Source organism: Scardinius erythrophthalmus (assembly GCF_964197995.2).
Source record: "Scardinius erythrophthalmus genome assembly, chromosome: 17".
In the NCBI taxonomy this organism is placed as follows: domain Eukaryota; kingdom Metazoa; phylum Chordata; class Actinopteri; order Cypriniformes; family Leuciscidae; genus Scardinius; species Scardinius erythrophthalmus.
Window position 1 is genome coordinate 13,720,913 of NC_138237.1, and position 15,447 is coordinate 13,736,359.

The following is a 15,447-nucleotide window of genomic DNA, read 5'->3' on the forward strand; positions in this document are numbered from 1 at the left end:
TCTAAGATATCAATAATCCTTTCACAGGTCTACATCTGCCGTGTGTCTACATTTTACACATAAAGTTTGAAGCAAATCGGGTAAAAATAAGAGTGATTTCAAAGCATTTTGAAAGTGACACACTTCCTGTTGCCAGTTGGTGGTGCTATAACTTTGACTCACAAATGTCACATCCATGTGATCAGCCTCTTACAACGAACACACTGCTGAAGTTGAAGTTATAACACACTTCCTGTGTCCCATTATTCGCCATAAATTAGTTTCCTCGCCTCGGCCAAACCGTTCGAGATATCAAAAATCTGTTCGCAAGAATTCATCCTCAATGTCTTGACTTCATTCACACCGAGTTTGGTGGCAATCGGATGAATTACCTAGGAGGAGTATTTCACATTCCATTGTATGCGTTTTCCAAACAACGTATAATAACCGACTTCCTGTTGGGCTTTTGTAAAACTTAGAGCACGAAAGTTGTTCGGCCCGATGAGATCTATATGTGTACTGAGTTTCATATTATTACATGCAAGCGTGTTTGATATATGGACAAAGATTTCGGACCCCATTCGAGGGGGCGCTCTCGAAACCCCCTGCCACGCCCGGGTACCAGCTTCAGTCCGGCCCTGATGTGTGTGCCTGATGGGTGTATATATATATATATATATATATATAGGCTACACCACTATTTTATAATATTTCTAATCATGCTTGTCTAGACAACATTCTATGTCTGAATTCTGTGGTTAAAGAATAGCATTTTGGATAGGGGCTAACCTAAAATGGTAAAAGAAAAGAAACGACAACAAATGTTCCTGAATATTGAATTTTCCATTTTCGAAAAGTAGTCTGTCATTTTCATTCAGCTGTACAGAAGCTAAAACATTATCAATCACTTCACTCGAGCAAATGCAAACGCAAACAACACAGCAGACTATTTGTCAAAACCGACGCCATCAGGAGAAAACAGTTTCAAATCACAGCGTGTCTGAAGCCTTGAATAAAATCGCACAATGATCATGAACAAACATGAATATTGACATTCATCACAACATCATGGTGGTCACAGCAAAAAAAAAAAAAAAAAAAATGCATGTTGAGCTTTAGGCGCTCACGAACTAAATGCATGTTTGAATGTCCTAAACTTGTTCCCTCTCACTCTCCCATCCTAATTCAATAAATGTCTTTGGCTGCTTTGATTCCAATCATTAAGAGAAGTAAATAAGAGAACAATTGCATAAAATGCTGAAACTGGACAACCGTATCCCTGTATCAGCTTTTATCGATTCAGATACACATATTTTCACTAATTCCAACCAAAGCTTTGGACAGACTGAGAAACAGTTGCATATAAACTGCGCTTAGGCAGTTGTTCTTTGTCCATTATTTATGCTCAACTAACTAACTAATCAATTTTAGTTTCCATTTTGTATTATACTTATTTACTTTCTGATGAAGCTTATTCAATTATTAATAAACTATTATTCAAAAACCAATATTAACAGGAGTGTATGTGTGAGAAAGAACAATTAAAAGTCTTGGAACGTGACTTCCTTGATTAGTTAAAAGGTAATAAAAATAAAAGTAGTCATTTATTATTATTAATTATTATTTAAAAGAATCATTAAAAATATAATAATAATAATCATCTTTATTATTTTATCTAGCTAACTAATTTTAATTAATATTAGTTTCCATTATGCATGATACTTGCTTATTTTCTGATTTACATACATACACATTTTTTTCCAGTTCAATATCCTGTCTCATATATTAGTAATGAGGGGGGAAATGAATGTTAAATTAAAAAATAATAATAAAATAAAAATAAAAATGGGAAATAAACTGGATAAAATGATAATAAAAATATATACAAATTATACAAATAAAGAATACAAAAATGATATAAAATAAAACAGAATGAGCTGAATAATTGAAAAAAAGAAATAAAACCACTGCAGAAATATTTAAGAAGTTGCTGATGGAAGCAGAGAGACTCTGCTAGGCTTCACTGTGGTGTGCCACCTGGATGCACAGATGACTGTCCACATTTCCCGTTTCAACTTGGCATTTTCTGAGAGAGACCTGCCAAACAGCATTTAGTGCGATGAAAGGTTGTAGCTAAACATCAAACAATTAGCAGGGTCTTATTTCCACTATAAAGCGCTCCTGCCAGTCACACTAAATCTAACCTCCTAACCCCTGCGACAGCAGTGCAGATCAAGGCTATTTTATTTTCTCTGTTTTCTGTGATCTTGTGGCACGACCGTGTTCGCCAGCAAACAAGAGATGAACTGCTACAAATACGAGCTCTGCCAGAAGCACTCTACACTGTCTCCAGAAGAAACAGAAAACTCTTATTGATCAAACAGGGCTGTAGTCACGGCCAGCTGGGATGAAACGAGACGGCTGTTGGTTCAACAACGCAAAAATGTATGCCCACCCTAGCCCCTGTAGAGTTCTGTGTAAACGCAGCTATTTGCAGTTATTAAAAGAATATACAGACATTGTAGCACGTCCTTGGTTTAGTGAAAGCAAGGGAACATGACCTGATGCATGCTGAATTGGCTAGATTTGATTTTTGTTGCCATAGCAATCAGTAAATCACCGAAGGCTGTATATCTGGATGGTGAGAGCTGCAAGCACAGAGGGAGCTCTGTGCAGTCTCTCAGTTGTGCTGTTTTCTCATCTAAGAAACCTGCGGAAAGATCCAGAAAGGAATTACAAAACTTGTTTCTATTTTGCATAACATACCTATTTTCAAAATTGATTAGTCAATGGAACGTCTGAGCAACTAGTTAACTAATCAGTCTCAAGGAAACATTATAATTACACTGGTTCCAGTTCACGTTCACGCTGTGATGTTTCATAAAAATAAAAACCCTATTTTCAACAGTGACATGAAATATTGAAAATGAAACAAAATTGGCAAAAAGTTTTTAGATTTTTTACTTTGAGCAATGCAGTAATAAATGCATTATTAATGTCTTAAATGAATTTAATTTAATTAATACATTTAATAAAAAAAAAAGTTGTTGGAGCCTCCATATTATTGAATTGACAGTCCAACTGAATATAAAATAATTTGAATAGTTTTTCCAAACAAAGGCTAATTTAAAACAAGCATTTTAAATTTTCAACCCAGTGCCAAAGAATTTTCCCTTTCTGCCAAGACTCTTCACTTCGGTGCATCACTACTTATCACTAAAAAGGTAAAGGAAGAAAAGATCGATGCTGGCAACTGGCTCCATCAGAGATCACAGCTGGTATTAAGCTTAAATCGACTGAAATCATTATCACTCCTGAATCACCGGGAAAAAAAAATGGAAAAAGATAACGGTGAGGCAATGCTGAGGATGATACAGCAGTCATGAGCGATGACCAATCGCACAGATTTGCATTGAAGACGCAGCAAAAATCCTTGGAGGCATTAAGTCAGTTCAACAGTCTAGTCAGCAGATAAAGGGAGAACACATCCATATTTACAGGCAGGCAAATACGCCTGCATAAACATAAATCAGGCCTTTAGGACAATAACAATACAATAATAAACACAACACAGCTCTTGGACTTCAGGCATTTAGACAGGAACAACATCACACCCTGTCCGAACCAAGAACAATGCAAAGTTTCCAGCAACAAGCAATTTGTCTTTTCACACTAAATGCTAAACTACTGCACATGACGTGACACAGCCACAACCAATCAGAAGATATTTGATGTTTAATGTACAGTTGTGAGGAGCAGGAGTTTGGACCAATGAGATTTCACAGTGATAAATGGCTACCAGAAAAAAAAGAAAAGAAAAAAAAGGAAGATCAGGACAGGATTTGTCCACCAATTTGTGACAGGATTTGTTCACACTTTTTTAAAAGCTGATTTTCTGGACCAAATGTTCAAACAGCAAACAACAAAAATCACAGAACAGAAAAAAATATATTAAATTATTCAGAGATAAATAGAATATATATATTTTTTGTTTATATTGTTTCTTGTTTGGACTGCAAAAAAAACTAAATAGATTCACAGATTTAGGACAAAGATTCAGGCAAAATATGCTGTGGACAGCTGGTTAGGACAAAAAAAAGATATAGACGCAAGAGAAAGTTTTTAGCACGTCACTTTCTTGCATTGTGCCTGAGTAGCCAGACTGTCTGTGTTTCTTTCCTGAGGGTGAATGACAGAACTGCTGTAAGCTATTCGAAGGTGCATCTAAAATCAGGCCTTGGGTAAAGCAAAGTAATAAGTTGGAAACTAAATAAGAAGTCTCGCTCAAGTAATTGGGTGTCCAAGAAGAAGAAGAAGGGACATTCATAATGAATTAGATGTAGGGAACGTACGAGCAGTGTTGTGTATATGTGAGCGAGAGACTCAGGTAAAAGCCCAGAGGAAGCAGTCCTGCATCCACCAGCTGCTTCTTCTGATTTCACGCTTCATTGGCCTCATTAATGTGGAGCTGAACCGCACGCCTGTGGAGACAATCGGCGAGATTAGTCTTTACCACATTCCTACTCTCTCACTTTTCCTAACAGTGTCTCTCCACAATGCCTTTCTCGTTCTCTCTCCGTGGACACAACAGTACAAACTTTCTGGAGGAGAAACTGTGTTTGCAGCCTGCGGAGAAGATCAGGGGAAATATGAGCTGCACACAGGCAGCGTCGGCCATTACAGCGAGAGTTGGAGGAAGATCATGGTTACGAACTCAAAAACACCTGCTGAAAAAACACTCTAAGCAGACAGCGTACACAATATTCAGAGAAACACAGCCACAGCGTCAAGTCCCAAATAATTGTGTCCTTAAAGGAATATGTCATGCAAAAATGTTAAAGTTGTCAATTATGTCTCAACAAACCTATATGGCTTTCTTTCTTCTGCTGAACATAAAAATATATATTTTAAAAAACGTTCATGCTGCTCAAACTACAAATAGAGACTAGGTAGCTATCAAGATGCAAAAAAGCATCATAACGTAAGTATCATAACATTGGGCTGTGCGACTCATGCGTTTGTAATAGGTCATTATTCGTCCCAGAATGTTTTATGGTGATGTTATGGTGCTTTAGGAGCTGTATCAAGCTTTAAAATATCTTCTTTTATGTTCAACAGAAGAAAGGAAGTCATATGAGTTGAGTACATGATGACAATTTTCTATTTTGTGTGAACTTTACCTATTTAGTATTTTATATTATAAAATGAAATGTGTTCTGGTGTACACTGCCGATTAAAAAATTGGACACTAAGATAACTTTGTTTTTTTGGTAAAAACGGTAATATTAAATATTTGTACAATTTAAACTATTTTCTATTTTAATACATTTTAAAATGTAATTTCATTCCTGTGATGGCAAAGCTGAATTTTCAGCATCATTACTCCAGTCTTCAGTGTCACATGATCTTTAGAAATCATTATAATATGCTGATTCGGAGCTCAATTAACAAGTCTCATTTATACATGTTGAAATGTGGAAACCGTGATACCTTTTTCAGAGTTCTTTGATGAACAGAAAGTTAAAAAGAACAGCATTTATTCGTAATATAAACATAATAAATTATTTTTGATCAATTTAATGCATCCTTGCTGAATACAAGTATTAATTTCTTTCCAAAAAGATCTTACTGAGCCTACATTTTTGAAAAGCAGGTTACATAATTGGTGAAGTAAAGAAGACATTTTGATAATTTTAGTCAAAACTTCGATGGAAAATGACATTCAGGAATCATCAGGGCTGACATGAGATAAACGCATACAAACAGACGTTTTTCCTGGGAGACACCGGCTTTGTCTGCACAACTAATGAGGAACTCCTACTCCTTCCTCAAATCCATAAAAATACAGCTGGGACAGAATTAACAACATATATACATTCTAATTTAATCTCATTTGTTCTGTCAACACGCAAAGTTACATTTGACCCCCAGAGAATGCTGAAAAACTGGTTGTCAGGAAACATTGTGCAGTTATGAGCATTTCTTCAAGACAAGATTGATGGATCAATAAACTATGTTGCTTTTCTTTACAGGGGGACTTGACTAAACAAACCGTGAGGAAACCAAAGCAGCGTTATTGAGCAGAAGTCCTGATGTGATGCTGACTGATGAAATAAAAACACTCAGATCTTCAACCGTGATAGCACGGTGCATGATTCTGAAGCGCAGAGCAAGAACATCGACATTTTTGTCTGGGCAAGCATGTCAAGCAATGCAATGAAAGCGAAAACGATGAGTGGTCAGCTCTTTTCAAGCGTAAGCACTATAGTTAGCAAGAAATTCGTTCTTTATGGTAAAACAGCAGTTGTTTTACCATGAACAGCAGAAGTCAAAGATCAATGCCAACCTGGTGGATGTAGAATGTTCTACACATTAGGAATACGCAGGACTAAACCATACTGCTGCGGCTAGTCAACATGGGAAAGACTAGTCATTTACATTTGTTTTTATTTCTGCACATTCATGTTTTGCTTTATATTTTTAACAAATGCGAAAATACTGGCTAAAGTTTTGTGTAGGCAATATATAAAACTGGAATATATCAATTAAGCTGGCTTATTCGCTTGTTATACTACCAGTTATGAGGGATAATACCATTTTATACAATTTTAAAACATGAATGAAACTCAACCGGTTCCATGTCAATATCCTAACAAATAGGATACCCTTAAAGGGTTAGTTCACCCAAAAATATATATATATTTTTTTTTTTTACATCTGTTCGTCATATAAATTAAATCCATTCCTCATATAAGTCTCTTAAGTCTCTTGAGAATATTTGGACTAAACCACTCGAGTCATATGGATTTGTTTTAAAATCTCTTTATGAACTTTTTGAAGCGAAAAGTGGTAGTTGCGTAGAGTGTCAATGGAAGGACAGAAATATCTCAGATTTCTTTTAAAATCTCTTCATTTGTGTTTCGAAGATGAACAAAAGTCTTACGGATTTGACCATTCTTTCATTTTTAGGTGAACTAACCCTTTAAAAAATATATAGTTGTTGGTACACATTAAGCTTTTCTTTCGTGATTTTGCCACCTGTCATGTGTACAGATTATTTTTATGCAGGAGAAGTGCATTCAAATACGGACGTACAAGAGGTAACAAACAACAATACCTTGACTTGCTAACTTAATTTGGTTAACTTTTATTTGAGGAATTCTGTTTATGATATTGAGTTTGCAATAAATATGCCTACACTGGCTAACAGTGATTAAATGAATGCAAGCACAGGTGCATGTACAACCTATTTTTCAGTGCCATTCAGTATGGGATTTGACTGTTTGATTCATAGATTAAGTAGTCTATTTTTAAAAGGATTGCTTATACAGACTGTGTGTTCTGGGGGTTTGTTAGACTAGTCTGTTACAACAGGTCCGTTTAAATGTTAATGAAATTAGTCTCAACTACATACTTCCAATTCAGTGCATATTGCTCTGAAAAAAGATAACTAGTTTTATTCGCATCAAAAAAATATTATTTAGCATCACCAAGTCAACCTAAATACATTCATTTATACCAATAAAACACATTTTTATGGGTTCAATCAGGTAAAATAGCTCTTCAAAGTAACAATTGTAGGTGACCACAGTGTAGTGCTGGAATTCAGAGGCTGTCTAGGTATATGTGGAGGTAGATGGGCAATGCTGGAAAACACACACACACATGCTGGAAAACACACACACACACACACACACACACACACACACACACGCACACGCACACGCACACACACACGCACACGCACACGCACACACAAACCTCAGACGCAGCAGCAGTTTCCTCGGTACCCTTGAGTTCAGCCTCCGGCCCTCGCAGGGTCTGCAGGAAGAGGGCGGCTTTCCTCTTGCGCTCAGCCTGAAGCTGCCGCTCTTTTGACTCTTTGGAGGCCTGGGCCAGTTTCTCTCTCGCTGCTGCTGCTAACCGGTCCTCCAGCTTCTGTTTGGCTGGAAGAGAAAAGGGAAGAGAGGTCAGACACAAACAAACATTTGTCTTGATACACACCATATGCTCTAAAAACTAAAAGCATGTGCGAGTGAGCTTGCATGCAAAGGTGCAGTGAGTACGCAAACGCAAAGTATTTCTAGATCAGGTCACTCGTGACTTACATGGTTTTGTAAGCCCGCGTGCCTCATAAAATCTGCATAGAGCTTAAAAAGCTACAAGATAACGATGCGTCACATTTTAATGTTTCGCATTTAACTCGATAAAAATAACATTCACTCTCTGCTTAGGTGTTAAAGGCTTCCTGGCTACTGATTGTATAATAGTCGACAGTGTCTCAATTTATCTAGTTCAAGTAGGCAGTGTACTCATGTATAATTTTTCTAGTTTTGTTCATGGGAACAGCGATAACAAAAGAAAAAGAGGAGAAAAAAAACAAGTCATTATATTATACAAGAACAAGTAGAGGGCCCTGTCAGCATTCGCACTAAAAATAGGTCCCCTGCCACGAACAATCACAAACAACTCCGGAACAAACACAACTGGAGAGAGAACAGAGGCATCTCCATTACGTCATTTTGAGAAAATAATACTAAGTGTTGCAGCGAGAGACAGAGTTAGAAACGGAATTTGTGAGAGATGTTCCTTAATCAGTGAAGCTCAAAATCACAAGTTATTCGCACCGCCCTGAAACGATCTTGCAGCCTTGACGTCCTGTTATGATTTAACCTAGTCTTCTATTAATGCACGGCACTGTGCCATCTCCTTAATGAGGGAGCTTAGAGACAAACCACAATGAAATGATGAGCAGAGACTATTAAACAATTTCAGATGTGTTCTGGAAAAAAAAAAAGAAAGAATTGTACATATTAATTGTACAATATTACAATATAAGTCTTTAGCTGATTTAGTGAGAACCAGATCAGACCAATTTATGAACTAATCATTTAAATCGATTTTGCTATCTGAACCACCAAATTCATTGAAAAGATCTGATATGGCACGTTCACAAATTGGACACTGACACTTCTATCATGAGATCTAGAGCAGATCTCCATAATTCAGTGAAAAATACATTTCAACCTGTAAATATATATATATATATATAATTATTATTATTATTTTTAATATTATATTTTTAATTTGTTCTGAATAATATATAAAGTTCTATAGTTGTATATAGTTGGAAAAGATAATACATGATTTAAAAAAACTATTGACTAAGACTAAAACAAAAATAAAGAAATAATAGAAATAATAACAAAACTGTCAAAAGCACATAACAAAATTACTCAAACTTAAACTAAATGATAATAATAATAACAAAAAAAGATAGAATGTAAATAAAATACACTCACCTAAAGGATTATTAGGAACACCTGTTCAATTTCTCATTAATGCAATTATCTAATCAACCTATCACATGGCAGTTGCTTCAATGCATTTAGGGGTGTGGTCCTGGTCAAGACAATCTCTTGAGCTCCAAACTGAATGTCAGAATGGGAAAGAAAGGTGATTTAAGCAATTTTGAGCGTGGCATGGTTGTTGGTGCCAGACGGGCCGGTCTGAGTATTTCACAATCTGCTCAGTTACTGGGATTTTCACGCACAACCATTTCTAGGGTTTACAAAGAATGGTGTGAAAAGGGAAAAACATCCAGTATGCGGCAGTCCTGTGGGCGAAAATGCGGGCGAAAATGCCTTGTTGATGCTAGAGGTCAGAGGAGAATGGGCCGACTGATTCAAGCTGATAGAAGAGCAACTTTGACTGAAATAACCACTCGTTACAACCGAGGTATGCAGCAAAGCATTTGTGAAGCCACAACACGCACAACCTTGAGGCGGATGGGCTACAACAGCAGAAGACCCCACCGAGTACCACTCATCTCCACTACAAATAGGAAAAAGAGGCTACAATTTGCACGAACTCACCAAAATTGGACAGTTAAAGACTGGAAAAATGTTGCCTGGTCTGATGAGTCTCGATTTCTGTTGAGACATTCAGATGGTAGAGTCAGAATTTGGCGTAAACAGAATGAGAACATGGATCCATCATGCCTTGTTACCACTGTGCAGGCTGGTGGTGGTGGTGTAATGGTGTGGGGGATGTTTTCTTGGCACACTTTAGGCCTCTTAGTGCCAATTGGGCATCGTTTAAATACCACGGCCTACCTGAGCATTGTTTCTGACCATGTCCATCCCTTTATGACCACCATGTACCCATCCTCTGATGGCTACTTCCAGCAGGATAATGCACCATGTCACAAAGCTCGAATCATTTCAAATTGGTTTCTTGAACATGACAATGAGTTCACTGTACTAAAATGGCCCCCACAGTCACCAGATCTCAACCCAATAGAGCATCTTTGGGATGTGGTGGAACGGGAGCTTCGTGCCCTGGATGTGCATCCCACAAATCTCCATCAACTGCAAGATGCTATCCTATCAATATGGGCCAACATTTCTAAAGAATGCTTTCAGCACCTTGTTGAATCAATGCCACGTAGAATTAAGGCAGTTCTGAAGACGAAAGGGGGTCAAACACAGTATTAGTATGGTGTTCCTAATAATCCTTCAGGTGAGTGTAAATCCCTTTTTGTGTTCCACTTGAGAAAGAAATTGGTGAGTAAATACTGACTCTTTTCCTTCAGAGGTGATCTATTCCACAAGGTATCACTTAAATTGTACAGAAATGTACCGAATTAAAAATGATGAGCCATTTTGGCACATTTTGTACGTATAGTTTTTGTAACAGTAGTTCTTATAACAAGATTTGCATTTGAAGTTGCAAACAAATCATCCCATGTAGTTTATTTGTTTTTATATAACTAATCATTCTATCGTTTCTGAGCGCTTGTGCTCGTCCCTAGATAAAAGACTGCAATAACTTTACATGTGTGACAAGCACTTTCAATGCAACCCCAGCACTTAACACCTGCAATTTTCTTGCGGCATTTCTCAAAGCAACGACTGAAGTAATTGTCTGCTTTTTCCTGCAAATGTCCTTCTCTCGCATATTTTATCATCTACACACTTCAGAAGTCAATGAGCAATTGAGGCTGCGAATAACACTGACAAAATCCAATAAGGCTACCTTTTGAAACTACAATTTGTAACATAAACAGGTAAGCTTCTGAGGGAAACACAAGGGGTGTAAATACTTTGCCTCTCAGCTTTCACAACACACAACCGCAAAAGAGACAGCAGAGAGTCGACCCAATAAAACTCTCACTCATGATCACACAAACTCACTCCATTCAGTAAATAAACTAAAGGTAATAGACGGACACATGAAAACAGACTGAGTGCGTGCTGAATTGTGCATCTGTGATTCTTTAACAGCTCATCAATACAGATTATGTTCCTCCAGTCCGGATGGGTCGATAGTCATGCAACCTAAGCTAGTTTGCCACTGAGCGAGGCCTTCTTTGCTGCAGTGCCATTTATTTCACTTCCCCCGCGCAGTAAACTTCCTCTGGGCATCTGGTCTTATTACTGTAATTACCCCTGCGTTCCAGGAGCATTACTACTCAGCGTTTGGACGGAGAGTCTGCCATGTGCTGTCCGGTGTCATTGATAAGGTTTAAACAAATTAATTTTTAATGAGGAACAAGAAAACCAATGCAAAGCCTACATGTTAGAACAAAATGTGTATCTCTTGTTAAAGGAATAGTTCAAACTAAAATGAACCTCTATCATCATTTACTCACCTTCATTGTCGTTCCAAACTCATTTGACTTGCTGTCTTCCATAGAACATAAAATATTGAACAATATACTGTCTCGACCCTTTTCCATTTAATAAGAGTAAATTAGTACTGGGGCTGTAGACCTCAAACTTGTTTGAATGGATATGGATGGCAAATGGCATGATTGTCTATGAATTCTAACTTAAATTTGAGTCCCAAATTATATCATAATATATCAAATCAGATGTGTTTATTGGCAGCAATAAATGCAGCTTTGGTGAGCATAAGAGACTTGACTGCAAACACAAGGTGTATTCTGTTTTTAGCCTAAAACACATTTTCAATCTCTCATGCACACCTGCATGTCTCATTTCCTGTGAAGACACTGTCGGTATCTTTGATTGAGAGGTGTCCTGCTTGTTTTACATGTGTGAAACTCTCCCTCTTAATTATGGGAGACAGTAACTGCCGCTGGTGGGCATGGTCCATATGGACAGATCTATTACATTACAGCCCTGGCCTTCGCCGAAATAACTGAATGCGCTGCCAGTCATGGTGATGTGACAGCGATCAGATCATCTCACTATGTAAAGTCTCTGAGGGTCAAAAGAACAAAGAAGTCAGAGAAGTGGAGCGAAATCTGGTAACTCTTGGCTGAATGCGATCATGATAAACTACTGTTTGTTTCGCAATATTTTATTATCTTGTTACAGTAAAATATGTTTGGCTTCTAAGCTTCTGGCCATTGAGAAATTACATTCGAGCTGCAACAATTACAGTGAAGGAAATCAGCAGAGTTATTTTTGTAATACTCCACAAACTGACTCATCTCTTCTGTTTGAACAATTTTTATGAACATTATAAAAGAACAGCCTTGAAAAAGCAAACAAGGGCTTATTTCAATTAGGAATTACTTATGAAACTTCTGAACTTCAGACTTTCAAGCTCGAAAATGGCAAAAAGAGCACAATTGAAATAATTAAAATAATTTATTTATAATATTAAAATATTATCCTCCTTTTTTTTCTTTACTTACTTGTTCCTTCCTGCCTGCCTGCCTTTATTTCTTGTCTTCCTTTCCTCCTGCCATGTTCTAAATCTACATTTTCCCTCTTCCTTTCCTTAATTTCTTCCTATCTCTTCCTTCTTCATTCTTAGTTATTTCTTCCTTCCTTTTTCCTTATTTCCCTCTTCTAGTATGTTTCTTCTTCCTTCACTTTATCTTTGCTTCCCTCTTACAATCCTTCATGCTTTCTTCCTTGATACTTTCTTCTTTCCCTCTTCCTGTTCCTCATTTTCTCTTTCTTTTTCCTGTTCTTTGTTTCCTACTCCTTCCTGTCCTTCATTCATTCTTCCTTCCAACATTATTTCCCTCTTCCTGTTCTTCATTCTTTCTTCCTTCCTACCTTCCTTAAATCTTCCAGTTTCTTGATCCTAACAACCCTTTTCCCATCCTTGATTTGTCCATCCTTTTCAATTTCCTGTCTTACCTTTTTTCTTTCATTCCTATCTTCCTTCCAACATTCCTTCCCTCTTCCCGTTTTATATTCTATCTTCCTTCCAACATTCCTTCCCTCATCCCGTTTTACGTTCTGTCTTCCTTCCAACATTCCTTCCCTCTTCCCTTTTTACGCTCTATCTTTTCTGTCTTCCTTCCAACATTCCTTCCCTCTTCCCGTTTTACGCTCTATCTTTTCTGTCTTCCTTCCAACATTCCTTCCCTCTTCCCGTTTTACGCTCTCTTTTCTGTCTTCCTTCCAACATTCCTTCCCTCTTCCCGTTTTACGCTCTCTTTTCTGTCTTCCTTCCAAAATTCCTTCCCTCTTCCCGTTTTACGCTCTCTTTTCTGTCTTCCTTCCAAAATTCCTTCCCTCTTCCCGTTTTATCTTCCTTCCTTCCTTCCTTCCTTCCTTCCTTCCTTCCTTCCTTCCTTCCTTCCTTCCTTCCTTCCTTCCTTCCTTCCTTCCTTCCTTCCTTCCTTCCTTCCTTCCTTCCTTCCTTCCTTCCTTCCTTCCTTCCTTCCTTCCTTCCTTCCTTCCTTCCTTCCTTCCTTCCTTTCAGAGTTCCACTGAGTTTGGATCAACATGTGTGTGTAAATGCTGACAGAAAGTTAATTTTTGGATGAACTAAAATTTAAAGTAAAAAATCTTGATTTACCTTGTTTGGCCTCTTGCTCTTCCAAGGACAGTCCAGGTTTCTTCTCCTCAGCCAATGGAGGCTGAGGCGGCTCTCTGGCTGCCTCAACCAATCCTATGGCCAACTCTACTCCCTCTTGCACCTCCCCCTTCATCCCATCCTCATCAGAGTCGTCGTCCAGCCGCACACGATTCTTCTCCAGAGGTAAAAGGTCGTTTTCTTTTGACTTTATGGCAAAGCAGATAGGTGCAAAAGACGCTGGGCAGTGGGTGATAATAGACACGTTTTATTCAGTAAATGTCTTTAACCTTCCTCACTTAGCACAAGTCTACTGCACAATTACTGTAATTACGGTCAAACACATGACATGATCATTAAGTCCAATAGCTCCTCTAAATGAACATCAGTGGAGACAGAGGGGTCAGTATTTTTTAATGCTAAGTGAAATAACCTGAGCTAGGGCTGCACGAATAATCGCAATTTACATGCAATCGCATGTTTTGAAATCGCAAAGCCTGCGATTGTTTTTTATGCGCAGCTTGTCATTGATGTACGGCTCTGTAAGCGCTGTTCCATCTGAAAGTACTGCGAGTTTGAGTCACTTATAATGTGCATTTGAAAAAACAACACACGTCAAACATCTTTCCAACCATGAGAAGCATTTATGAACCTCTTGTCCAACAAAAGACAAAATTTAATAACATGCTTTTACATCAGAATCACTTCATAAATGACAGTTGAGCATCCTTCTGTGAAATGATGTGGCTTCTTACACAGTACAAGGCAGTCGTGTGTTTATTAGTCATGTTTAATCAATCAAAGCGTTTCAATCTTCTGTCTTCTACAGCGATGATGCCTGATAGGGATTTCCTGGAATAATGTGCTTTATCGAACTTTAGCGGTGGGGCATATTTGACGTGTCTGCGTGAGAGCGCCCTCTGGCTTTCAGATGGAGAAGCATTTACTACCGATCAACCGTGCTGCACTGACAAACTGCGCATAAAATAATCGCAGCCTTTGCCAAATTGCGTGCGGTTTCATTGCGATTAATCGTGCAGCCCTAGCCTGAGTAATTAAAAGATGGAGAGACATGGGACGGTGTTGTAACATAGCTGCATGAGGACATTCTGAAATGTCAATGTGGATGACAAGGATGTTCTGAGGTCAGGTCTCGAGCTCGATCATGGAACGCAGAGCTGCCTTACCTTTAAGGAGCTTGCCATCATTCTGCTGCTTGTCAGAAGAGCAGTCCGCTGTGCTGTCCCCTCCACTGTTGTAAAGCAAGGAACCCTGTGAAGCCGGGACAACAGGAACAGAGACAGAGACAGAGAAGAGAGACACAAAGTTACTTTACTTTGCAGACACAGCTCAAGGATGAAAATCCTGAGCTCTCAATTTTTAGATAAAGGCTCTTTCAAAAGCGTGACAGCATTTTAAAGGACTTTCTTTGTACAGAACATGTGGTAATTCTGAGCCAGTAACTCCTTAAATGTACTGTTTCACAGGTGAAGATGGGGATGAACAGGGGGAAACAGAAAGAGTTCAGGCTACAGAAAGATTTGGAAGTCTTTCCCTTCCTTGCTTTTGTTTTGTCTTTCCTTCCTTACCCTTTCACATTCTTTGCTGCCTTGCTTCCAGACAATTTACATTCATTCCTGCCTTCCTTTGATATTTTACAGTCTTTCCTGCTTTGTCATTTTA

At 38.1% G+C, this 15,447-nt stretch overlaps 1 protein-coding gene across 6 annotated transcripts in view; it reads right to left on the bottom strand.

Annotated features, from left to right (window-relative positions):
- Positions 1–15,447, bottom strand: part of sfswap (splicing factor SWAP) — an 89,224-nt gene that overhangs the window by 29,035 nt on the left and 44,742 nt on the right. For all 6 annotated transcript variants that reach the window (XM_081391602.1, XM_081391601.1, XM_081391598.1 and 3 more), the window contains 3 exons: positions 14,952–15,036; positions 13,768–14,004; positions 7,741–7,925 (listed from right to left, as the gene is read on the bottom strand). In XM_081391602.1, coding sequence (XP_081247728.1) covers positions 7,741–7,925; positions 13,768–14,004; positions 14,952–15,036 — 507 coding nt within the window. The remainder of the gene's footprint in view (positions 1–7,740; positions 7,926–13,767; positions 14,005–14,951; positions 15,037–15,447) is intronic.